General features: G+C 38.4%; 3 protein-coding genes and 10 non-coding genes across 17 annotated transcripts in view; 4 read left to right on the forward strand and 9 right to left on the reverse strand.

Annotated features, from left to right (window-relative positions):
* On the forward strand, positions 1-80 carry LOC111752139 (small nucleolar RNA U2-19). The gene has a single exon (XR_002787142.1). It is a non-coding gene; the product is annotated as a small nucleolar RNA U2-19 (small nucleolar RNA).
* The window catches only part of CEP295 (centrosomal protein 295), a 57,028-nt gene extending 48,147 nt beyond the window's left edge, over positions 1-8,881 (forward strand). The window contains 12 exon segments of the mRNA XM_010595384.3: positions 416-518; positions 845-1,093; positions 1,899-2,047; positions 3,066-3,240; positions 3,938-4,581; positions 5,301-5,441; positions 7,109-7,202; positions 7,370-7,428; positions 7,430-7,535; positions 7,655-7,754; positions 7,832-7,922; positions 8,004-8,881. Of these exon segments, the coding sequence (XP_010593686.2) occupies positions 416-518; positions 845-1,093; positions 1,899-2,047; positions 3,066-3,240; positions 3,938-4,581; positions 5,301-5,441; positions 7,109-7,202; positions 7,370-7,428; positions 7,430-7,535; positions 7,655-7,754; positions 7,832-7,922; positions 8,004-8,042 (1,950 nt within the window). The 3' untranslated portion in view covers positions 8,043-8,881.
* Positions 81-19,752, reverse strand: TAF1D (TATA-box binding protein associated factor, RNA polymerase I subunit D). Of its 5 annotated transcripts, XR_775871.3 has the most exons (13): positions 17,251-19,752; positions 16,123-16,507; positions 15,598-15,773; positions 14,662-14,722; positions 14,083-14,245; positions 12,911-12,945; positions 11,164-11,210; positions 10,887-10,920; positions 9,972-10,022; positions 9,584-9,620; positions 8,881-8,961; positions 8,444-8,577; positions 81-8,204 (listed from the first exon to the last, which is right to left on the reverse strand). XR_775871.3 is itself a non-coding variant. In XM_010595383.3 (5 exons), the coding sequence occupies exons 1-5, from the start codon at positions 17,313-17,315 to the stop codon at positions 14,114-14,116; spliced, it is 819 nt and encodes a 272-aa protein (XP_010593685.3). In that variant the 5' UTR covers positions 17,316-19,752; the 3' UTR covers positions 13,883-14,113. The 5 variants fall into 5 exon arrangements, 1 of the variants encoding a protein (XP_010593685.3); XR_010322507.1 differs by having other exon boundaries at positions 9,972-12,945; positions 17,251-17,394; positions 19,545-19,752; XR_010322506.1 differs by having other exon boundaries at positions 9,972-11,210.
* On the forward strand, positions 232-300 carry LOC111752138 (small nucleolar RNA U2-30). Its single transcript, XR_002787141.1, has one exon. It is a non-coding gene; the product is annotated as a small nucleolar RNA U2-30 (small nucleolar RNA).
* On the reverse strand, positions 8,288-8,419 carry LOC111752134 (small nucleolar RNA SNORA25). The gene has a single exon (XR_002787137.1). It is a non-coding gene; the product is annotated as a small nucleolar RNA SNORA25 (small nucleolar RNA).
* Positions 8,711-8,834, reverse strand: LOC111752136 (small nucleolar RNA SNORA32). Its single transcript, XR_002787139.1, has one exon. It is a non-coding gene; the product is annotated as a small nucleolar RNA SNORA32 (small nucleolar RNA).
* Positions 9,285-9,357, reverse strand: LOC111752146 (small nucleolar RNA Z40). The gene has a single exon (XR_002787147.1). It is a non-coding gene; the product is annotated as a small nucleolar RNA Z40 (small nucleolar RNA).
* On the reverse strand, positions 9,726-9,858 carry LOC111752135 (small nucleolar RNA SNORA1). The gene has a single exon (XR_002787138.1). It is a non-coding gene; the product is annotated as a small nucleolar RNA SNORA1 (small nucleolar RNA).
* On the reverse strand, positions 10,089-10,227 carry LOC111752133 (small nucleolar RNA SNORA8). Its single transcript, XR_002787136.1, has one exon. It is a non-coding gene; the product is annotated as a small nucleolar RNA SNORA8 (small nucleolar RNA).
* On the reverse strand, positions 11,046-11,116 carry LOC111752142 (small nucleolar RNA SNORD5). Its single transcript, XR_002787145.1, has one exon. It is a non-coding gene; the product is annotated as a small nucleolar RNA SNORD5 (small nucleolar RNA).
* On the reverse strand, positions 11,260-11,391 carry LOC111752137 (small nucleolar RNA SNORA18). The gene has a single exon (XR_002787140.1). It is a non-coding gene; the product is annotated as a small nucleolar RNA SNORA18 (small nucleolar RNA).
* LOC111752140 (small nucleolar RNA SNORA40) lies at positions 13,284-13,410 on the reverse strand. Its single transcript, XR_002787143.1, has one exon. It is a non-coding gene; the product is annotated as a small nucleolar RNA SNORA40 (small nucleolar RNA).
* C7H11orf54 (chromosome 7 C11orf54 homolog) overlaps positions 19,496-25,146 on the forward strand; it is an 18,899-nt gene continuing 13,248 nt past the window's right edge. Inside the window, exons 1-2 of the mRNA XM_010595389.3 lie at positions 19,496-19,798; positions 23,888-24,039. Coding sequence (XP_010593691.1) covers positions 23,985-24,039 — 55 coding nt within the window. The 5' untranslated portion in view covers positions 19,496-19,798; positions 23,888-23,984. The remainder of the gene's footprint in view (positions 19,799-23,887; positions 24,040-25,146) is intronic.

Here is a 25,146-nt window from a genome sequence, read left to right on the forward strand (position 1 = left end):
GATCAGTGATGAAAATAGCCAAATCTGAGCATCAGAAGACCTTCTAGTCTACCTGATGCATGATCTCTATAGTTCTGGGAAGCAATCGTATAAAATAATTTAATACAGTATGTCTGATGTGTGTGTGTGTGTCTCTGTGTTAATAAAGGTGACAGTGGATAACTGAGAAATTGTTGATGCATGAATAGGGTTGAATGTGTGTGTGTTTGTGTGTGAAAGGCTTATCAGTCTGAGCAATGATGAAAAAGTTTGCTACTGACCTTTGGAACTATGAAGGTGTCTACACTTGACCTGAGCTCAGAATTGATAATTGCTGATGGTGATGATTTGGGGTTTCACTATTAAATTTAAGTGACATTTTTTTCCCTAGATATTACTTCCTACATCCTGTTCTAATGTTCCCCTTGATTTTTAGGCTGAAACACAAGAGATTTCTCATGAGCCATTATCTTCAGTAACTATTTCTACTGGGAGCCTTCTAAGTTGTGAAAACACAGATTTGAGCCTTACGGATCCAGGTAATAACATTCAGAATGTTTGTAAATAAATTGAAATACCAGCAACAATTGAGTTACGATACTGGTGAAAGGAAGTATTGCCTCTTTAAATCTCAATAGTAAATATTGGACATTATCATATTCTAAACATGGCTGGAAGTCACAGATCCCTAACAACACTTTGAGAAGTATTCACGCTGTCACATTTTCCCATTCAGTGGAAATCTGAGCAAATTTCTTGGTTGCACTGATCCCATGGCATATCACCATGACTCTCTACCAAAATATGTCTTTAAGGAAGTACCCGGCCATGGCAATGAAATACTTCCATTCAACTCAATTTTCAGAGTCATTTGCAGAGCAGGTGGATCATAGACAACAAGAATCTACCACTGGAAAGGAAGAGGACACAGATCTTTTAAATTCTGTCATTCCTCCAATACAAGCTATTTATCAAAGGCCGAACTCTTCTGACATTCACAAATCTCCACTGCCTTTGATAGAAGAATTAACATCTGGTCAAACACACGTGCAGCAGATCATAGATAAGTACATAAATGAAGCAAATTTGATGCCTGGAAAAACAGATTTTAAGGGTAAGTATAAAAAATGTTTTTATGTAAACTAAGTCTGTTCAACTTAAACTTTTCATCCCTTTTAGTTTTGGTGATTGTTTGAACTTCATGTTTTTATGGCCTGCTGCAGTACAGTTATTATACAGAAAACAGTGAGAGCATTTAATGAGAAAGGGGATCTAGAGCCAACTAGACTGGCTAGAGAACACGTAGAAGAGATTAATTAGCAAATTTTTCGTTACCATTGCACAGTTATAACTGCTGAGGCAATAAAAAAAAAAACAAAAAACCCCTGTTGCCATCGAATACTGCCAGGATTAAATTTAAGAGCTCAGAAATCAGACACACCTGGATTCCAGTCCTAGTTTGACTGTTTACTAACTTTGAGACAGTGGGCAATTGATTTACTCTGTAAAAGAGGAATGTTGCAGATAAAATGAGATGATGTACATAAAACAAATTGCTTTGGCCATGGTAACACTCATTAAAAAAATCATGATCCTGAAGTGAGCTAAGTGAGAACCACAAAGCATCTATCAAAGCAATGGTCAGATTTGACCTCTTATTCCTAGTTAACCTCACGAGACTTTTGGGGGTTGGTGGAAACGGAAATTTATTTGTCAAAGTTGTCAGTCACTGTGAGTATCCACATTTTTTTATACCTTGAAAATAATCATGATAGGACTTAATTTGAAATCATCTGCCAGTAATGAAAAAATTAGAAGTAATTTTGTTGGAGTTATCTAAAAAGCTTTTATGAATACTTTCTTAATACTAATTTTCAAGGCTTTATTTTAAATTTTAAAATTAATCTTTTTTTTCAAAGTTCCAGCAGTTCACCCTGACTTCCCAGAACTGGAACACACTTTTCCAAATTTGCATCATCAGCTCTTTAAACCCTTAGAACCACATCTAGACTCTGATTTGTTATCCTCATTCTCTGGGATTTCTCAAGACAGCAGAGACTTTTACAAGGTATGGTAGAGTAGATTCTCCATTGCAGTGAATTTCCAAGAATAGTTTTAAGTGTTTTCTTGTATTAGAACTAGGGTTCTTAGTCTTGGCTGCCTATTAGAATCACGTGGTAAGCTTTTTAAAATTCCAGTGCCCAGACTACCCACATCAGTGAAAGCAGACTCTCTGGGAATGTTCGGGTATCCAGTTTTGTTTTTTCTTTTTTTAAAGCTCCCTATGTGATTCTAATGTGAAACCAAGGTAGAGGACAGCGTCATTAGGATTTTGTCTTATCAGCCTTATTTCCAGCTAGTAGATATCATCTCTGGAGGGTTCGCCCTTGTTTTTATTGTTAGTTTTTGTTGAGTATTTGTTCATTTGTTTACTTTAATGGAATTCTGCCTTGAATAGTTCAGAAAATATGATTTTGCAACATTTAAAAAATCTCTTCCTACACAGTGAAGGAGCTGAGATTCAAGCCTGGATCTTCCTGTTTCCACAGCCTGACGTTCCAGGCTACTCTATTCCTAGTTCCTGTTAATCGGAAAATGATCTCATGTTCTAAACCTACTAGTTTTGATTAATTCACAATTTGAGCACCCACTAGAGGTAGAGTCACAGGGAGTGCTGTGCTGTACATTTTCATTAGATGAACTTAGCAAATTTTCTAGGGAGACTGGAAAATGAACACCTTTTTTCTTAATTTATAAAACTTCTTCAGCAGGGTAGTTCTGATTTTCCATGCCTTGTGAAGAATTTCTTGCTTCAGTGCTAAAAATACTTGGTAGAATCTGTATGCTGGCTTCCCTCCTGAGAAGAAAATTCTGGCAGAAGCTGTTCAAAACTTCTAAATAATATTTTTCTAAAAATTCTCTTTCATATTGAATGAAAAGGAAGAATTGGGTTTGAATAAGCAAATCGTTACTATGATAGTAAGGTGGTAACTAAGGAAAAATATTATCAAAGGAATATAGTGATTATTGATTCAATTAATAATGATACATATCTTAATATTTCAGCCATTCTCGTTTTTTGCTAGGGCTCAGAGTCTTCATCTGAAAGCCAACATGCTACTGTATCATCCAAAAGCACAGTTTCTTTTCCAGCACCAAGGGGGAACCTGCATTCTTCTCTTAAGAGTCTGGACCTGCCACTTGACCCTACCTCGGCACGTGTTGCAGCTCAGAGTTTTATGACAGAAAATGTTACTGAGGGTATGTATGAACAACTTAGAAAAAGTTAAATAAAACCCAATACATTTTTGTTTCATGGTTCTTTACATCCACTTCTCTTGGAAACTGTGCTTAGCAGCTCCTAGTTTATTTCTACCCATCTTCTGCCCCCAGTGGTACAAGTTATGTCTCTTTGACTCTGTACTTACGTATTTAAACAACAGAAGTAACATAGGCCCAGTCTGCATTTTTTACAACACTGAAATAAAAAACAAAAGTTCTGCCTCTTGCTTTTCAATTTCCCTACCATAGTTGAGGTGATCAGTTAACAACTTAAGTTTCCTTCTAGAACTTTCTGTGCAAACGTATCTGTAGATGTGAGATACACATGCACTTTTTATTCTAAGTCTCTCTTGTAAAATCAACATGTAGTTGTTAGAGGAGAAAAAGGTTACCACAGTGTGTAAGAGCCAAACTGTCTTTATGAAATAGGAAAAAATACATGGTACAGAATTGTTTCAAGATCACTGTGACTGTCCTTCAGCTTTCTATTAATTTTTATTTCCATCAGCTTTCACTCCTAAAATTGCAGGGAGTAACCTTACTATAAACATTTTAATATATAAGTCTGAAGATCGATTTATTATTTTTAATTTACTCACAAAGTTGTAAAGACTATATCTGTATCCATTATTACAACAAAAAATGATTAACTGACTTCTTAAACTTTTTAATGCAGGATCTGAACAATCTTTCTACCAGCTTCTGCCAGAATTTTCTTCTCAGGAGGGGAGCCAGCATGCAGATCTACCAAGTATTTTTAGCATTGAAGCAAGAAATTCTTCACAAGGCATGGGAAATCAGAACCACCCCTCTGAAGAAGTATTACAAATTAAGAAAAAAGGTGTTCATTTTCCAGTCTCTCTAGAAAATTTGCTAATTTCATCTGATCCAGTTAGTGTATTTAGTCAGCTAAATGTACAACATAGCACTCCATGTGATTCTGCCTCTAGTGAGTGCTCAATAAAAGACCAACCAGAAGACAGAAAAAAAAAACTGTGCTTTGAAGGACTATCTCAAAGAGAGCTTGACACAATGTTAGAGAATCGAGGTCTCATGAAAGATGATAAAAATGAAGCTGGTGGGGTTTTAGCCATAAAACCACATGCAGAGGAAACTGACTCTCAATTATGTGTAAGAACAGTGGAAATGGGAACTTTAATTCAGATACCCCATTCATTAACCATGCAAAATGAAAAATATTTTGAGAATTCAACTAAAAGGGAAACTCCAGAAATCCTAAGAAGCCTATCTCAACCAGCGCCATCAGAGCTCTTTCTAAGTTCTGGGTCATTTTCAGTACAGAGCTCTGTTCCAGTTTGGGTAAGTGAAATCTGTGTTGTATTGCTAGCATTTAAGTTCATTATATAAAAAAAAAAAAGTTCATTATAGGAAAGACTATTTTGAAGCAAAGTTCAGGAAAAGCAACAAAGCTCAATCTCCATTGAGACTTTGAAGCTTGTGGTCTTTGGCAATCTCTAATGAAATGAAAACTCTTAAGTGAAAGCTGACCTCTAAGAGAATTTTACAAAAGACCTTGCCTTCCAATTCAGATACCCTTTTCCAGCTTCCCAGAGAAATGATGGCTTGGCCTATGCTTTATTCAACCCTTTCCGGGTTGAACCTCATAGCACTCCACTGAATTAATCCATTATTGAAATAGGTGTTTAGTGCAGTGCCATGAGGTTGGCTGCTAACCAAAAGGTTGGAGGTTTGAGCCCACCAGAGGCACCTTGGAAGAAAGTCCTGGCAATCTACTTCGGAAAAATCAGCCACTGAAATGGCAGCAACTGTTTTTTTCTTTTTCGTGTATACATTGTGAAGGTATACCATTAGATTAAAATTCACAGCTTGGTGGGGTTGTTTATATTTATTGTCATGTAAATATTCCTCTTTAGGAAAGTAAAATTTTCCCTGCAAAACTCAAACATGGAACATAGTTCTTGTTTTACCTGATTATCTTGCCTAATTGCCAAGTTACATTTTTCACATTTTCAAGTTTTATTTTCTGACATGGTTTCCTTTTTAATTGTGCTGCACAGGAGACAGAGTCTGGCCATGGTATAATGGAAGAGCCAGAACTTACTTTAGTAAGCACCAGTGATATCAGTATTGCTGAAACAGATTTTGAAAACTTAACTCTAGAAGAAAGGAGCGAGACCGGGGCAAAAAGCTGTTTTCAGGTAAATTTATATACCTCGTTTATTTAGCAACCTAGAGTGAAGAATTAGGAAAAACAGTAAAGGAGGCTCCGCCCGCCCCCCCCTTTTCTGCCCCAACAACCTCATGAAAGCATCATTTTGTACCAAATAGTATAGATATTAGTCGGTGTTGAAGGCTTGGGTTGGTACTCATGCTTGGCAGTCTCCAATGAGATACTTTGATCCAAAGAATCAGATAAAAGCTATGAGAGGCAGAAGACTCTAGAAGGAAATCCAGAGTTGAGCTGATGTGTTTGTGAAAATAAAGTGCTGTAACTTTGGAAGTTTCTTTTGAACTTGAATGTGTTTCAAATTACAATAAAACTGCAAAGAGTAAGACAATAGTGATTTTCAACATTCCCTGCGCATTCTTTGCACGCCACTCCGCTCCAAGCAGACCATCTGATTGTCACCTGGGTGGTACTCAGGGCTTTGAAAGGTCTGTTCTGGCTCAGGCTCCTGCTGATGATCTGCATTCTAACAAGTTCCCAGGTGACCCCAGTGCTGCTGGTTAGGGGCCAGTCCTAGCAGGTCTCAAAATATATTTATACAAGTGTCACCTGGGGATCTTGTTAAACTGTAGATTCTGATTTAGTCTATCTAGAGTGGAAATACAAGTTTTGAGCAGGGGCTCAAATGAGAATGAACTGCTTTTAATTCTTAGAAGGGAATTCTGCCTTGGATTTAATTCTGATTTAGTTAGGACTCTGGTTAGCACAGTGATTAACAGAACTGTAACTAAACCTAGAGAAATGCTTAAGACATCCTCACTTGCTGCTTGGTACAGAAGAGGAACACTATCAATGTATTTTTAAACATTTACTGTTGTGCCAAGAGCCATGCCTTTTGGGTTAATCTCCGCAACTCAATTTTACATGTGAAGAAAAAGGCGAAAAGTACATTTTTAATTCAACCAGCCTTTTCCCAGAGCTTACACCTAACTTGGAGAACTTGCTTATGGCAGAAATAAATTTATAATAGTTCTGACACCTACTTAAAAGGGAATTTCTATCAGTCTAAGATACTGATAAGTCACTACAGAACCCATTAACTGGTAAGTGTCTTTACTGACAAGGATAGTAGCCAAGCAGTGAATCCAATGAGGTAATGAACATCTCAACAGGAATAGTTAATGCTGCCTGTCCTTCCCAGAAAATTCAGTAGTCCTAAAGCTGATGATGGCAGCTAAAAGGTGCGAGGACAGCACAAAGTACTGTGAAAATGGGAGCCAGTCTGTCATTGTGCCAGTGAATTGAATGTACACCTAAATGTGTTCTCTCCCACTGAGGACTTGAGCACTGATCCAAACTTCAGAGCGTGCTTAGGTCTTTATAAAGTTCCACAGGCAGATACGAAAACACATCTCCAGTATGTACACGAATAGTTTAACTTCATCACACAAAACAGTCCTTGTTTTGATGGTCATATTGTCTATATACTTGGGGGTAATGGAATTGTCAAGTATCTTAATGGTTCAATGAAAAATAGAGGGCAGAGATTAAAGTCATATAGCCAGAATGAAGAGCAAAGCTTTTGGCTCCTTCCAAAAAAGCAGGTTTTGGGTTATTGTAACATCAAGTACTGAGAAAGAACAAAAACTATGCATGTATAATTTTAAGCGGTAAACTCAAATATGACTTTCTCATTAGGTGAGTCAATTTCTGCCTCTTGTACCAGAAACAGAAACCACAGATTGTCCACCTGTATCAGAGCTTGCTGGGGAGAAGTTAACACAGCCTGCAGGTATGGCTTGAACATGTACTTGGGGGGCGGGGAGGGAGGACGGGCTGTCAGTGGGAGCTCTACCTGCCTCTTTGGGTAGCAGGAGGAAAGTAGGAACCCCACCATCTTATAAGCTAAAGTGAGGTGAAACATTTGGCACAGTTCCAAGGATCTTTTTTTTCAAACAGAAACCCTTCCAGAGTTCACAGCTATACCAGAGAGCTTACAAGAAGCATTTTTAAAAAGAAAAAAAAAAATTTATCAAGAGATCCACTCAGAGACAGAAAGAAATAAAGAACAGAGTTCGTGTCACCGGAAATTCACAAGTCAAAATAGCTCAGAAACCTTCTACAGGTATGTTCCTTATAAACACCCATCTTCACACCCAGTCAGGTTGAAATCTGATAGTGAAGGTTTTTCTATCAGTTGAGAATCTAGCATTGTATGTCCAATCAGTTGTTCTTCTCTCAAAGGCTCTTCCGTGAGTCGCCTCAAGGATGTGAGTAAAGGTAGAGTGTCTCTCCCTGAAGACAGAAGAACTGCACAAGCCCTCATGTACCAAAGGGCTTTAAGGTAGGTTTAGCCTTTATATGAATGCTTGATTGATTGCTGACGTAATTCTGTCTTAATCCTATATTAATTTATTACAGATCATATAATCAATTAGCTGAAGTTAAACAGGAGAAAGCAAGAAAAGAAGCTTATGCCCAAAATAGGGCAAGGGCAAGAGAATTTCATAAAGTGAGTTGTCTCCCCTCCAATTTTTTCTAAGGTAGACAGACCATAATAGCAACTTCTAATTAAGTTTTATTCTCTCCACAGAAAACACTGGAGAAACTTCGAGCCAAAGCTACAGGCTGACTTTCTGCAATGTAAAAGTTTTTATTACGTGTAGCATTAGGCAAAAATTATTTAATGTTAATAAATTTTATATAATGAGTTTTACATGTTGTCTTTCATCAATCAAGGTCACCTTAGTTCCTCAGGAAGCTTGCATCAATAAGATTGATCTTCAAGACAGCCCTGAAGAAGAAATTAACCATTGGTTAAACTTGGATCCATTTACTTCCCCCACGTCATCAGTCACGGACTATCAGTGCATATCATCTTGTATCTCCTCAGGAAAAAAACAGCACACTACCGAGTGACTGTGGCGTTCTGTGGAGAACTTTCATCTTAGGTCACAGCGTTAAGAGCCCCTGGTCTCACAACTCCACAAGCCCTCTTTGAGATGACCTGTATCTTTTCTAATGTATACATACCTTTTTAGAAGAACCCATGTTAGTCCACTGTTGTCAATACAAAGATTTCCAGAGATAACTACTATGCAGTGATCAGGAACTTTTTACTTGGACTGACTGTGTTGTCCAAGCCACAATCCACACCAGATCTCAGACTTAGCACCCAAAAAAAGAACAAAAAAAAATCTCTTTTAGTGAGTACAGATGAAAAAGCTTAAAGAAAGTGTGTGCCATAAATTATATTTCTACTGGTGCTGATCTAAGCAATGGAAATAAAACAAGAGTATAAAATGTTCCCAATCGGTTGAATGCTAACAAGGTAGCAAGAGAGAAAACCTAGTGGGAAGTTTTTTTTTATGGTCAAGTCCACAGCAAATCAGAAACTGCATTCTAAAAGCCTTGGTAATGACCATTGTACCCTAGGAAATAATTTGGTGTGGTAAGTTAAAAACAATTACCTGTCAGAATTTTCTTTTAGTTGGGCTGCTTTAATTTCCAATTAAATATGGACATACTGATGTACTTCAAAAGTCTGTCACCTATGAAAATATTTCAAATTCCTGTTAGGTTCCAAAGTGAACAGAAACCCAGTACACAATATGTATTGAAAACTAAAACTCTTTACTTTCATCAACTTGATCCAGTTGATTCCAACTAGTCTGGAAACAAACTGACACTAAATATATGAACAACTAAACAAGAGGCTGAGTGGTCCCACTTCCATTTATATCTGAATCGATGTCATCTGTAATGCTCTCTGATCATGACTCGAAGGTATTTGAAACATGCAGGTTTAAGGTAGGTACATTTTACTTGACAGCTTTCATAATTTTTTAAAATATAACATCCATTTAATGTGGACTGATGTTCAGAAAGGCTATTTTCATTCAGCACAGTCAGAGCAGTTGAACACTTTGCCCATCATCATAACATCGTACGTAACTGATAGAGTATAAACACATGGTAGCATTTTAACATCTTTCTTTTTCCTCCTTACCTGTTAAGTAGTGCTAATAAACCACGAGATTTGACTGCTATAAGGATTTTTAGGTTAATAAATTCAAGAACTGCGATGCTTAAATAGTTTTGTAAAGGAGAAGCTAAAAGGTATCTTACAGGATACTTGCATTGCCTTTATGAGGGAATAAATTAAAATCATACCTAGAATTTCTTCAAACTATTCATTCACTTCAGGGCCCTAGAAATAGAAAGCACATTATTATTTCGGTGAAAAATAAAAAAAGTATTAGTATTCAATGTGTTTCTGTGTTGTTACATCTAGTTTCCACTCATTTCTTGGACAAAGTGTGACAGGTCTCATTGTCACCACTGCAATTAGTTCACTGTGATGGAAGCAAAACCTGTCTTAATTTAGCCACATTGACAATTTCTGGACACCATGATCAACTGTGCCCATTTTCACAAAAAATGAGGCTACAGAATAAAAGTTGTTCCTCAAACGCAGCACATTACAGTACACTTTTAAATACAATGGATGTTGCTACCAATAGGGATAACTGCTAAAAGCAACAGAAATATAAAGCCTTACATTTTAGGATCCGTGTACATAGATTCTGCCTTACTCTTAATTTCAGACATCCTAGAAAAAGAAAATAATTAGTTCCTAATGAAGATTATAACCAACTTGGCAGTATTTAACTATATAAACTGTACCAATAGAAATACCAGGTTTAACATGCACAAAGCCAAGAAAACCAACGATGCCAGCTACTGAATTTCTGTCGCACTGTCCTTGGAACATCCCAGCAGGAGTGAACTGCTGAATGCAGATACCATGCAGTGCAGCGATTCAACTACAACCCACTCACTTCCCGAAGTCTCCAGTGCTACTCCTTTCAGAAATAAGCTTACTTTCACACATCTCTTAAAAACCCAAAGTTCCTCTAACAGGTACACAATTTAACCTTTATTCCCAATTATTATTCCAAAAGGAAATATTGCTGCATTTTAAACTATCGACCTTGTCACTAGTAATCTTAATCTTGTCTCCTATATTTAACTTACATAGCAATTAAGTCAGATCACTAAAAGAAACAATACACTGGCGGTGTCAATTCACTGTTGCTCAATTGTGCTATTAATCAGAACTGCTTTAAAGCAATTCATCATCCCTAACTGAATCAAACATATCCAAGTATGCATGGTATTAGGAGAAACGATATGAAGCTGCAACCTGAAAAAGGCACAAAAAAGAATTTCATCTGCTAACTCAATATTGACTCAGGCTTCAGCATTTGATAGCCTCAACATGCAACCTCTTGTTTATTTCATTCTACATATACAAATATTGTAGCCAATATTTTTGCCAAGGTTTTGATTCTGTATTTTATCCCTATAATAATAATTCCTAGTTACAACGGTAATGGCATGTTGTACTTAGAATTTATTTTTTCAGAAATCTGGACTCATTACATTTCCAAATAGATTAAAATATTCCACTTACCTCTACCATGAACGAGTTGAATGTAATCCTACGCCTATGGAGACAATACCGAGTGTAAGGTTTAGAACACCTTAAGTGTTTCAAGTTCCTGTGAAAACTAAACCCTGGACGTAAGTTCAGTACCCAGGTACAGGCCCTCTTTCAGCTGTACCTAGCCAGCTCAGTCAGAATGCAGTTTAGTTCATGTATGAATCATTCAGCAGTTGAACAGTTAAATTCATCATGTGAACTGTAACAATATACCAAAAGATGACACTTCTCACCAGTTAAAACTTACCTAAAAGTAATCTCCAAGAAAACTACATCTGCAGGATATAGCAATACCTAAGGTAAAAAAAAAAATTACTAGAGATCTTTCCTACTTTCATCAGCTTTCTGTCTTGTAGTTCCTTCCCACAGATCCAACAAATAGTTCTGTGAGTAAAGCAAAACCACATAGTTACTCTATGAGGCGTTTCCAACGATGTGGGTCTATAGGAAAAGCCCCATCGGGATAGACCTCAACTACTGTGATTTATAAACAATCTACAAAGGAAAGCCATTTTAAGAACTGTGATCTGCACTAGCCTGATCCGTGAAAATAATCACAAGGAAGAACTCAATCCTCAGAAATCACAAGGTAAGAGTTACTATTATCAAAAGGAAAATTATACAGAGTACCAGAGTAGCTGCTGTAGATGAACCACAGGAAACGTATAAAATGAATTCTTTTGAGATTTCCAGAGAAATACTTATTCAAACTGCCTTCTTGCCTCAAGAACTACATAAAATGTTTTCTCCTCAGTTATTGGATTGGAAATCACTGTCAAGACCAATAGAACAAGTTAGGTGATTATGGTGCAATGAGTCCCCTTGTCCTTTTGACCTTAATTTTTGCAACTTAGGGGATGGATTTCACTGAGCCCCAAGGAGGTCTCACAGGTAACTGACAAAAAAAAACCATGTGTCATGGCTTATATAAGCCCTAGACCATGGGAGACTCAGAGGGAGCTTCTAGGTTGGAGAGTGAATGTGTGCTTCAGGGACTTGGAAGCTCTGTGCTGGGACCCATCCCAGACCTTACCCTTCTTTCTGGTTATAAGACAACTAAAACCAAACCAAACCCAGTGCCGCTGAGTCAATTCTGACTCATAGTGACCCTATAGGACAGAGTAGAACTGCCCCATAGTTTCCAAGGAGCGCCTGGTGGATTCAAACTGCTGACCCTTTGGTTAGCAGCTGTAGCACTTAACCACTACGCCACCAAGGTTCCCATAGACAACTAAACTAAATATAAATACTCTTGGTGATTTCTGTGAGTCGCTCCAGGTAATTATTGAGCTCACAGGACACTGGGAGCCAGCAGGCCACAAGTTACAGAGCTGGGGACCCCTAAATTTATGGATGGTACCCTGAAGGGTAAAGAAAACCCCAAATTTGGGAGCCAGCTGATCTGAAGTTGAGGGGGTCATGTGGGCTACTGACGTGGTAGTCAGGATCTGCTGACCTAGTCGGGTGGCTGAGGATGACAGTGCCACACGCATGGAGCTGCTCATGATGCAGATGTGGGAAGGGGAGGGAGGGTGCGAACTGAGATTCATGCTGATCCTTACCAGTTAGCAATGAAGGTAGGATTTGCCCATGGTGCCCTCTGCCCAGTGCAGGAATTTTAATTACTTCTAAATTATTCAGATTAAAGAAGTTACCTTTGCAATCATTTCTCGCATTATTCTACATCTCCTAAAGGTTCTGATTCTTGTTACAGCTCCTATCTCACAAAAACATGGAGCCTAACTTAGAGCTTTAAGGACCCTTTCCTGTAATTCTTTCATTTAGAGCTCTCATAAAATCAAGACGATACCATTTTATTAGGAAGCTTTACTGATCACTTCCTGAAATCAGTATTATACATAGAAATAAAAGGAAACCAAAGGTCTTCTAGTAAAATGAAACCAGTGTATGTTTAAATTACCTGACAATGTACTACATTTAGACAAAGCTAATCAATAAAGAAAAAAAACTAGTACCTAAAGTATTAGACATACCTCAACTTCACACATCAGGCTCTCAAGACAAAAGCCTAAAAAAGAGGCAATCAATGTTTCACTTCAACGTTAAAATTAGAATAAATTGATACAGCTAAGATAACCCTTAAGACCTATGGTTTTTAATAAAGTCCACAATACAGTGCAGGAATTGGACATAATGGCAATACCCACGTCAACTTTAAACATCTGGTGCAAATGGTTAACACGCTCCCAGACTGATTTAAGTCTACTTAGCGGTGCCTCAGAAGAAAAGGCCTGGCGACGTGCCAAAATTCAGACACTGAAAACCTTATGGAGCCCAGTTCCACGGACAGACAGGGGTAGTTCACCACAAGTTGGAATGAACTCGATGGCAAGTGGTTTAATTATATATGTCCCTTCTTATCTGTATCAAAACTCATACTGAACAATGAGTTCTGGGTTGCAAAAGAGGATTTATTTTTGCACCTGTCAATGAGTCTTTGTCCACAAATTAAACAAACACAAACACAAGTGCTGTCATAGAAATGCAGGATATATGACTATGCGGGAATATCATTGTGACCAAGTTAAAGAAAATCGTAGTTTAAAGTTGTATACCCAAACCCACTGTTAACGAGTCAAATTCCAACTCTTATCAGAGTAGAACTGCCCCGTAGAATTTCCAAGGCTGCAAATCTTTATGGAAGCAGACAGCTACATCTTTCTCCTGCAGGGCAGCTGGTGGATTCGAACTGCTGACCTTTCGGTTAGCAGCTGTAGCTCTTAACTATGCCACCAGGGTTTCCAAATATTTAAAGCATTTGGGTATATGGGTACTAAGCATTTGGTACTGAAATTCATTTGTATGAATAAACTGGGATTGAGAGGACTTAGGTACCATAAGGAGCGTATGGCTAGTTGTCAGTCATTTATCTATGATTCCCCACCCCCCAGGATTGAATAAGATCTCTAAACTTCAATGCCGAAATAACACCTGAGATGAACAAGTATCAGCAAACACAGCCAGACCTTATTTATTTTTAGCAGACGATTTCTCTTTATGAAAGCCACAAATTTTCTGACATGTATAATTTCACTAGCTTTTTTAAATACAAAAAATTTTTCCTAATGATTACAAACTTGTTGGCATACATATATGCCCACATTTACTTTTTTTCCATGAAAAGCTGCTTTTTCCTGATGTTTACCTTGTTTGACATTGATATTCCTATCTCTATTTCAGGTCATTCTGTCCTTTTTGTCCAATCTTTTGGCCTCTGAAATCCATGCAGTGTCTTCGCTATTTTCTTCACCTAAATTTGCCTTCCTCTTCTTTGGTAATTCACAACTTATTATGAAATAAGTGTCCTCCTGCATAACAAAATTAAACAATACAACTTGACATCTTTAGAAATGACATACAATGGTGATAAAAAGAAACGAAACCCATTGCCACTGAGTTGATTCCAACTCAGAAACCCTTTAAGACAGTAGAACTGACCCACAGGGTCTTCCAAGGAGCAGCTGGTAGATTTGAACTGCTGACCTCTTGGTTAGCAGCCGTTAACTCTTAACCACCGTGTCATCAGGGCAGTAATAGGTTACATCAAATACTCTGAAACTAAGTCTAGTAATTCCTGCAAATCATGACATTTTCTTTGGAGAATTAGATGTTCTCATCAGTACCCAATATATATATATATATTTTTGCAGTTCCTTCACTAATTACTAAACCTTTTAAAATTACCCTCCCATAATAAAACAGGATAAAGATATAAATCACTTACCACCAACTTGATATCACATTCATCACTATGTCCAAGATGAGTTGTATCCTCATCCTCAGCCCTGAAACGTTAAACGCACCATTAGTCACGTAATGACAATCAATTAGATGTATATTCTGACATACTTCTGGATGCACAAATATGCTAACTGGCCACTTACCATCTTTTTAGGGGCTAATGGACTTAACAGCTACTTATGACAAAGTATGTTTTACAGGGGAAAATGACTGCCCTCTGAAGAAACCCAGAGCTCTAGCAGGATAAGAGGCAAAGAGCTATTCTCTGGTGCCAGTAAATCTAGCCTAGAACACCCTGAGCAGGGGTAATAAATGATGCCCATTGCCTGGAGGAGGCTTTTCGTTTCTATGATCTTCCCTTTCCCTTTTATAACCATCCCCTACCTATTCTCTGTACATGCTACTTGGCACACAGACATGGCTGTCCAACTGGTATTTAATTCTGGGGAGAGGAACTTAATGCATTCTCCTTCCAAGGCACAAACTGGGGTGTACTTTGATGTGGATGGGAGACTAACTTCAGGAAACCCAGCTGCTAATGATGTATCCTGTTCTTCTCATCCCTGTCCTGTTTATTCTATAGATAATAAATACCTGTTGCTCACCCCATTACAAGTATCTGGTCTGTGCTCTGCTCTAAAAGATCTTTAAGAACTTTTGACATTGCATGTACACATGAAATAGCCATACCACTCAAGACATACATTCTCTGTGGTATTCTGTGTAACATTCCAAATAAAGGTCTTTTTGTGCCAATGTCATAAAAGCTCAACTGTAATAATCCAAATAGCCTACTGTATCTGTGTTCATATCACTATTAAAACATAAATTAATGGCAAAATAGGCAACAATTAACATTAAAATTTAAATACAGACTTCATAAAACCCATGGCCAAAATTATTTCACGATTCAACTTACACTGACTCTTCAATAGGAGATATGGACCCATCATCATCTAAGTATTTGTATCTACGACTATCAAGATCTTCTTTTTCTAAATCTTCACCAACATTCATTTGTTTCAAAGATTCCTTGAGGTGGTATTCATACTTTAGTTTTTCAACGTAGTTGAAAAATCCTCTTGCTACAGCTTGCTATAAATCAAAAACATATACTAAGACATGGTCTTTCAAAATATATTTTCTTTCATGACTCAGCAAATGACTATATTCAAAAGGGGGCAAGGATTCCCTTACCAAGAACTTATAATTACTGGTCATGGTTCATTCATTCAACTGTAATTAACACTGCCAGGGTCACTGAATAAGTATACTTTGAGCGGAAAAGTAGTTAGTACAGTATCAAAGCTACAGATCGGATGAACACATAAAAAGCTGAAGGGAAAATATACTCCAGATATCTTTAGAGAATTCTAAAAGTGGCCAAAAAAACTTTCAGCTACAACCTTAGCTATGTGCACAGACGTATTTAACGCTGACTCACCTCAAAGGTTAAAATTTTTTTCCAAGGAAGTGGGTTTCTTCCATTCTCTGATTCTAAAAACAGGAAAGCAGATCCTTTATTTTTTAATTGTTTTTTGTCTATTTGTGAGCTTTTAGTGCTTTTCCTTCCTTTTGGTCTTCCCCTTGGTCTTCCTGTTGGCTTATATTTTCTCTTTTTTTTACGTTTCCTTTCCTTATATCTCTCAAAAACTGCTTTTAAAGTCAACGGTCTTGGTTCCACATAGGAATCGCTTGATGAATCTCTTGCCTGAACACCTTCAGATGAATGAACAAAAGTCCTTAGAGGGTTTTCCTGCCTCCGCTTAGGTGAGGAAGGAACACACTGAGTTTTAAATAAGCTGCTACCAGAAGATTCAGAGTTATCACTAGAAATAAAGAAAAAAAAATTGCATCCTCATGTTACTGAATGCGATTATTAATAACCTATCCCAAATAGACACTCCTCCCAAAGACCAAAGCAGGGATACATGCTCAGTATAATTTCACTAAAAAATGGAAGAGGCAGGGATGGGGCCAGGGTAACCTAGCCATTGAGTTCTGACCACCCTACATAAAATGGCCCACACAACTCTGGGGATTCAAACTGCCTACCTTTTGGTTAGCAGCCTGAGCTTTTAGCCACGACACCACCAGGACCCCCAACTGGGGGTGTATATGACATACCAGACAAGTATTTGATGAGAATATACTAATGCTGACGAGTCCCCACAATTCACAAAGTACTAAACACATAATTCATATACTTATGTCAGCATTCTACATTATGTGGAATATCTTAATGGGTTGATTTTTATGCAACATTCTCCACTGATGTCCATTTACTTGATATAAAAAAATGAGGCAACTTATCCAGGAAGTCAGATACTTTTGAATCAAAGTAGTTGTAATAACTCAATAAAATCACATAGATTTAATCTAATTTTGAAGGTCTGTGTAAATCAAGTTTTTCTTTCATCTTTCCTAATTTCTGAAAATTAACTCTTACCACTACTAATATCTACAACGATTTGTTTTCCTGGTAATTCGAATACAGTAAACATTAATGGAATCTACTGCTGAGATCTTCCAGTTTAAAACAGTAACAGTTGATCTAAAAATGCAGACTTACCTATGATCCTCAATTTCTACAGCAGTAGCTAAATCAGATGTCATTGTGTAGCTGGGAGAATCCATTCCTTAGATAAATACTCCAAGTCCCTCAAGTCAGACTGTTTTATCCATCACCCGTTCCTTGCTTTAAGGGGATAAATTTCTGAAAATATAAATTCAGTAGATGTGATATAGCTTCCCTGAATAAACACTAAACTTCAGCACATAGATAGCAAGTATCTTAATACCGGAAATTTTGAAGTACTTTACACCATTAGCTGTGAATTTAGGCACAATCACTTGATTGAACAGGCCTTTAAAAGCTTCTCATCTAGAAAACAGTTTCACATCAAACTCTAAAAATGAGAAATTGCACTGACAGGTTCTATTCTGTCTTTCCAAATCTATTCAATGGTACAAGATACCATCCAGAAAAGTACTGTCATTCCCAGCAAAAGCATCCAACGTCATTCTAATTACCAATAAAAACTGTAATTTCACCAGGAGCCATGAGTAATATACAATTAATAGCCAAAAGGTTATTTCCCAAGATAGATAGGAACTCCTAGGAAAAACTGCCAGAAGGTAGACTGTGGTTCAATAGGCCTCAGTACACCAGGAAAAAGTCATCACCATTTACACCTGGATTCCATCACCATTTTCAACATCTGGTCTGGGACTTCACTTATGGTCTCTTAACATTAAGTAATTATGAAACCTTTTTTTGGTAAACGTTCCCATGTTGTCTTCATGCACAGAAACTGAGAATTGTGAATTTTCATTTCTTTCAATGAAAGGCTAAAACAGACTACTGAAGGAGCCCTAGTGGCGAAGTGGTTATGGTGATAACTGCTAACCAAAACATTGGCAGTTTGAAACCAGCAGTAGCTCTGCGGAATTAAGACATAGCAGTCAGCCTCCTAGAGATTTACAGGAAACCCTACTGGGTCGCTAGGAGTCAGAATCGGCTCCATGGCAGTGGATTTTAGTGTCTTTTGTGGAGCCCTAGTGGCGCAGCCGTTAATAACTCAGCTGCTAACCAAAAGGCTGACAGTTCGAATCCACCAGCCGCTCCTTGGAAACTCAACGAGGCAGTTCTACTGTCCTATAGGATTGTTATGAATCACAATCGACTGGATTCGAAATGAGTTTGATTTGGTTTTTGTCATTTTACAATACTTCACATATAATGCAATTGAAAAACTGAATGATTTCCTAAGCTCATCTTCCTTACAGGATGCCATCATTCTATTTTTGTATTATTTTAGCACATAGGAGTCCCTGGGTGACAAACTCTCAAGTGCTCTACTAGCCAAAAGGATAGTGGGAGAAACCCACCCAGAGGAGCCTGAAAACCACAGGGAGCACAGTTCTACTCTGAACACATGGGGTCTCAGATGGCAACAAAGAACAAGTCTTCAGCGTACTTGGAAATCGACAAACTGCGTAACGATGCAATAAATTGTCATGATAAAACAGCAAAATGTTCCAAGTCTAGGGAAACAATAAGTGCTGCAATCTAGAAACTTGTGAAACTGCCCAACGGACCCATGCGGTAATCTCAAAACAGAATTTTTAAAGATTTTTTAAATGCAAAATTCTAAAACCGCTAATAAGCTATGAAGTACCAACTGCTCCAAATCAAAACCCAAAAAATTTGGATCCAATGGACCCTGACAGTATACCTGGAATTAAAACACACACACACACACACACACACACCGAGCACTCACCAAAATAAAGCTAATTTAAGTCACTTTATCAGAACCTGCTCAACTAGCATTCGTACTTGTCTTCCCATCCAGGGATTTTGCGGTTCTTCGACGCCACGTGGCAAGCTAGAGCGCTCGGCCAGATCTAACACAGAGCACCCCCACGACCACTCACAACCGGGTGACCTTCGGCTAGGCCTCCGGGAACACCTAACCGCACGCCAAAAACTGGCGTCAGAAACATGCCGGCGTTTGGCATACATCTTAACAGCTACATACCAGACCAACGAAACAGGCCCACAGGCGATAACCGCGATTGTTCGGGACTCTGTCCGGCCATTAGGCCCGGGGAAGCCCTCCACCCTCAGGGCCTGATTTCCAGCGCTCGATTTCCCCAAACTACGCGGTGGTCCCGAGGAAAACTAGATCAGCGGCCTCTCCCCCGCCCACCAGACTGGTAGGAAGCAAACGCCAGTAAGCACTTCAGCCCAGGCCTCGGGCCAGAAGCCTCGGGTTGACGCGGCGGAAGTGTCCCTGAAGTCTGTACCTAGCACCCAGCAGCCTCCCGCTCCAACACGGCACCGCGCAGAAAACGGCCTACCTCTCTCCAACCGTTCGGAAGAAAGGGAAGAACTATCGCGCGACCCGCCTAAGAGTGGGGCGAAGTCTCGCGATACAACTGGACACCCGGGCGACAGCGAGAGGTGGGAGGAGATGAGACTCCCGGGAGCCATTTAGATCAACGCCAGGGGAGGTGTGATAAGAAGTAGGCGGAGCCTGAGGTCGTGACGTCAGGAGGTGGGGTTGTCGGAGGGAACGGTGAAGATTAAGTTGAGGCTTCCTAGACCGAGTTAGGTAAGTGCAGTAGCCAAAAATATTTTGACAAACGGCAAAAACAAATTGTGGGCGAAAGGAGCGGAATGGATGTGAACTGCGAGGAAAAAAACCGTGAATTGTTTCCGGTGGTATCGCATTCGCCCTGCTGTCGTCTGACTTTCTAAAGCCTGGTACCGGATGGTGTGTGTTTTTCTTACATGCCAAGCTGTAGAATTCTAGGTTGGCAGATGAGTTTGGGTTTCTGTTCAGGAATGTGAAGCATCCCTTTTTGGCAGTTTTTGACATAATACTTTTGCCTTCAAATATCTGTTATGTGTTAAAATATTGGGAAAGGTTCATGGTTTGACCGTTATCGAAATGTGTAACCTTTGTCCTGGACTCCAGTCTTAGACCATAGCACACCCAGTTTCCCTCCAGACACCGTCAGATTCGTTTTGTTAGCCTCACCATTCCTTCTAAACTAAGGGTCAGCCTCCCAGGAGTTGGTTAATATACCACGAGTTACCCGCGGAGGAATTTTTTTTTTTTGCAGTTCCCTCACCCTCCTCCCCTGAAAAAAAAAGTTCCTTGACCGGTTGCGGAGTGTTTAAGGTACAGCAGCTAAACTAGTTGATTTTTTTTCCACAAAGTAGTTAAAAAAAGAATGAGTCGGTTTGATTATTTTCCGCTTTCTTGTATAAGCAGTGATGTTGTCTAGTCTCCGTTTATAGTCAGCGTCATCCCAGGATTAGAAAGAACTTTAAGGGTAACCTGGTCTCTTTACCCCATTTGGCGCCAGATATCGAACAGCTTCAGGTATAGAAAGTCTGATTCTGTAGGCAGCCCACTGCATTTGACCCACGGAGTCTATGCATGTCTTATTCACTGCCCTGTTCAAGGAGCATACCCGGCTATAGAATTTATGAGGCCCAGTACAAAATGAAAATGCAGGGTCCCGTGTTCAAAAAGCAGGGAAAAAGCTTTTCCTTCCGTGGTCTCTCTCGACTTGTTATGTTTTTTATTTGCTGTCTAATGCCATTCTAAGTAAAGAAAAATAAAAATTTAAAATTGTTGGCATGAATTTTATCATTTATCTTTATATTGTGCAATGCCAGTATTAAATACAAATCTAATAACATTTAACTCTTAGGCAGAATCACTGAAACGTCACAAAATTTGTATTTCATAGCTCATACAAATGTATGTTTTGTTCTAGTAAGAAATACCTTAGAACAGTAGAAACGCTGTGTAAAGCTAACTCAGCTGTTTTTATTTCAGTTCTTGATACTTGCACGTTCTGCCAACACTCTGGAAGCCAAAGATTTTGAGGCTTACTGAATTCCCATGCATCTTGGGTCCATGATTCCAACTCTTATCAATGCTGTTTATCAGAGTAGAACTGCACCTTAGGGTTTCCAAGAATGTAAATCTTTACAAAAGCAAATAGCCACATCTTTCTCTGGAGAAGCAGCTGGTGGATTCAAACTGCTCACCTTTTGGTTAGCAGCTGAACACTTAACTAGGGATCCTCTCTGCTCATAAAAACCAAAATCAAACCCTTTCCAATCTAGTGTATTCTGACTATAGTAAGCCTCTAGGGCAGAGCAGAACTGCCTTATAGGGTTTCCAAGGAGTGGCTGGTGGATTTGAACTGCAGACCTTTTGGTTAGCAGCCAAGCTCTTAACCACTGTACCATCAGGGCTCTTCTCTGCTTATAGGACATCACAAATGCTGTCTGCAAAAGTGGTGGCAATGACCCATGGTGGGCATGCATATCGCAGTGCTCTCCTCTGCTCCTGTGCATACCCTGTTGTCTCTTTGGAGTTTATTTGCAAAACCCAAGTTCGAAGACAAAATTATTTAAAAAAAAAAAATTTCAAGATGGTGACAGCAGAACATTTAACCAAGTGCCTTTCTGAGTGCATGGCCCTGTGTCACTGCACTAGTTGCACACCAGTGAAGCTGGCCCTGTACCAGAGCTTTATGAGTCTGGTGTGTTGTGAATGTAATGCCCGCTGTATGCTACAAAAAACAAAACAAAAAACCCAAACCTGTTGCTGCAGAGTGAATTCCAACTCATAGTGACCCTATAGGACAGAATGGAACTGTCTCATAGGGTTTCCGAGGAGTGGCTGATGGATTCGAATTGCCAGTCTTTTGATTAGCAGCCAAGTGCTTAACCACTGTGCCACCAGGGCCCCCAATGTATGCTAGGTACTTGGAATACAGATATGAGAAACATAATCCTATCTTCAGATCACAAACTATGGAAAAGAGAGCAAGCAAACAGATGTACATAGATAATACTTTGAGTGCTATAGGATAACTCTGTACAGATTATTCCTTATTTTCAGCTGAAATGTATCAGTCCTTCACCAGTTAACCAGCGTGGAACAGTGTCATGAGTTCTGGTTTTATAGTGGGCTAGACCTGGAATTCTGTTTCTGCCATTTGCCAACTTAGTGAACTTAGATAAATAATACATCCTCTCTGACCTATTTTCTCTTTTGTGAAATGAGAAACATAATACCTCCCTGTCATGGTCGTGAGAGGTTTTGAGAGAATGTCTGGTATAAGGCTGCACTCAGTAAATGGTAGCTTGGTTGCCATAGTTGGTCTACCCTTTTGGGGTGTTCTTTCTGCAACCTGACTTACCCAACTGCCTCCTATTTCTATTCCCTATTCTAAACTCAATTTCTGGGCCATTAACTCCAACGAATTGTATTGGGAGGGTAAATATTGTTTGCCTACATCTGCTCCAAGGCTTTCCTCTTGGAGCCTTTATGAATTTATATTAAGACCTTTCTAACCCCCTAGCTCTCATCACTCAAACCCTAACAACCCCCTGCCCTCACACACATGCACACACACGTACTACTACCACACTGCCTTCTGTGCTAACTGTTGGCCTGTCTGAAGTTGTACATTTCTAAATCAATCATTCAGGCTGTAGCCTTGCAGGGTTGGACTTTGTTTGGGTGGGGAAATAAAAAACTGACCTTCTAGAGTTAGTAAAGGGTATAAAATTAGGATTATATTTGAATTTTCATTTGAGTAATTTCTACTGCAAACAAAGATATTGAGTGCTTTTATTATCCTCATAAATAAAAGCTGGTAAATGATAAAGCACTAAGTCCTAAATGTATGCAGTACTATGTGTATAGAAAATACTTGTCAGAAATGATCAAAACTAGAAACCCAGTTTCTAGGAAACCTGTGAATCTTTGGGGAATTAAAAAAAAAAATTTTTTTTTTTCAAGTGATGTTGGGGGGCCAACCTTTCACTTGCTAAGTAAGCTTGTTAAAGTCAGAGGCTAATCCAGTTAATGAAGTGTTTTATTAACAATTTTAACAAGAACAACAGTGCTCTTAGAAACTCCCATGAGGGTTTTTTTTCTTATTCCTTGTCGTGACTGGCCTAGTGTAGAATTACCCGCCCACTTCATATTGCGTCTGTTGTTTGTGGAGTCTTTTTTGGCTTCATTTTATCTCCCTCTGCTGGTACACCTCCTCATCATGTGAACCCTTGAGGTAAGGTATTAATCGCTGTGTATGTTTTTATGTATGCCTATTTATTGTTACATGCACTTAGCATATATTTTTAAAATACCAAATTATAATTGGTTAAAGATTATCAGAATAATTGAACAAAAACCTGCTTACTATAAAACGTATATTTGTAAATGAAAGTAAAAATTTGAATTTCAAAAGCTGATTATTTCTAGAAGTTTCCATCTCTTTTAGTACTTTAGATTTTCTTTTGTAAAAGTGATACTCTAAGGAACTGAATTTTTAACCTAAATGTCAAATGTAGAGTAGAACACACCAATCATCTATTATAGAAATATTTGCCAGTACCTTTTGCTTCAGGACCTGTATTCCTTACACCAACCATTAAATCGCATGTCAATCTTTGTGTATGACTAAAAAAAATGAATCACATGTGATCTCTTGGTTTGGAGTTTCCCCTTCCCAGTCTGTTTAAAATGACTTAAAATATCAGTATTAATAAAGAGTTGCTTGTGAGAATAAAGTGTTAAGAGATATGGTTGCCTTTCTGTATGAACAGAAACCTAAATGCCCTTTTGTCCTCTTTTAATAACTAAACTCTGAGTGTTCAATTCCAGATCAGCAGCTGTTCATGTTTGGTGCACTGTGGACTCTCGTGAGAATTAGCCTGCAGTAGCTTTATCTGTACAACCTTACACCTAAAGAAGAAAGAAAATGGCTTGTGTCGAGTCTCCTTTTCATGTGCCAAGCCTGGAGGAGCTGGCTGGAGGTAAATACAATAGAAACTCGTTGTCCTTTTCCGTGTCTATTCTGTACTATTTCTATTCAAAAAGTCTAACCTCCCCCCGGCAAAAAAAAAAGCTGTTAGAGCAAAAATTCACCATTTATAGATTCTTGGTAAGATCCCAGTTTTACAGGAAGAAAATAACCATAGTAATCTAAGTTTTAAATGTGTGCGATACCCAAAGAGTTGTACAATTTTGTGTTTTATTATCATTTTACCAGTTACAATATTCGAATATATAATCTATTATTGCATACTAACCATGTTCCCAATATAGTACTTTTTTTCCCCTTCTCCTCATGTGACAGACTGACAACGAACTTCCTTAGATTTCTCTCTGAAGTATATTTTTATGTGTATCACCTTGTTCAAACAAGAATTTAAAGCAGCTTTTTTCAAGATAACACATTGAAGGAGGAAAGATAGATAAGAAAAGGAAAATATGAATACAGATGGAAAGTGAAGCCAGGAATAGTTCTAATTCAAAACTGCATGGCCTGTCACAATGTCGACACTTTTTTTTTTTTTGAGCCATTAGGTTCTATTCTGATGGTAACTATAAAGCCTACCCTTATTGCTCAAAGTGTATCTGTCCTGAAGAGGTTGAAGTCAAAAAGTATACTTATCTTTTGCTTGGTTGTGGCTTTTTTCTTAGAGCCTGCCTGTTTTTTTCCTTAAATTTATCAGCAGCTAGTGAACAATCTGTATTATTAGTATTTTTTACCTGTATTTCTTTTCTATCAGTCTTTCTGCCTTCCCGATACAGTAGGACAGCTGGATTGTGATACAAATCTTCTCTTTGAGTGCCTTTCTGCCACTTACTTCTCCTGCATGTTTATGGTTTATTTTCCTTCTATATGTGTAGGATATATTCAGTACAAAATATGTAATACAAGTTTTTTGGCTCAAAATTTATTTTCGACTTTCAGTATTTCAGAATATCTTATAGCAAGAATATCTTATAGCAAGAACATGGTCCCTTTGTAATTGGTAAAAATAGATTTTACTATTTTCTACACCCTGAATCTTAATTTATATATTCATTAATTTACAGTTATTGTGTTGATAGGGGGATTTTTCATTTTGGTTCCT

This window comes from Loxodonta africana, chromosome 7, assembly GCF_030014295.1.
Source record: "Loxodonta africana isolate mLoxAfr1 chromosome 7, mLoxAfr1.hap2, whole genome shotgun sequence".
NCBI lineage: Eukaryota > Metazoa > Chordata > Mammalia > Proboscidea > Elephantidae > Loxodonta > Loxodonta africana.

What these genes read in the sequence shown, in the direction of transcription:
- TAF1D (XM_010595383.3), bottom strand. Translation starts at nt 17,315, where the DNA reads ATGGATTCTCCCAGCTACACAATGACATCTGATTTAGCTACTGCTGTA. An exon ending in TCTCCTATTGAAGAGTCAGT is followed by an intron (nt 14,723 to 15,597) that starts GTAAGTTGAATC and finishes TTAACGTTTCAG; the next exon opens with GGCTGAGGATGAGGATACAA. An exon ending in AATGTGATATCAAGTTGGTG is followed by an intron (nt 14,246 to 14,661) that starts GTAAGTGATTTA and finishes TTTGTTATGCAG; the next exon opens with GAGGACACTTATTTCATAAT.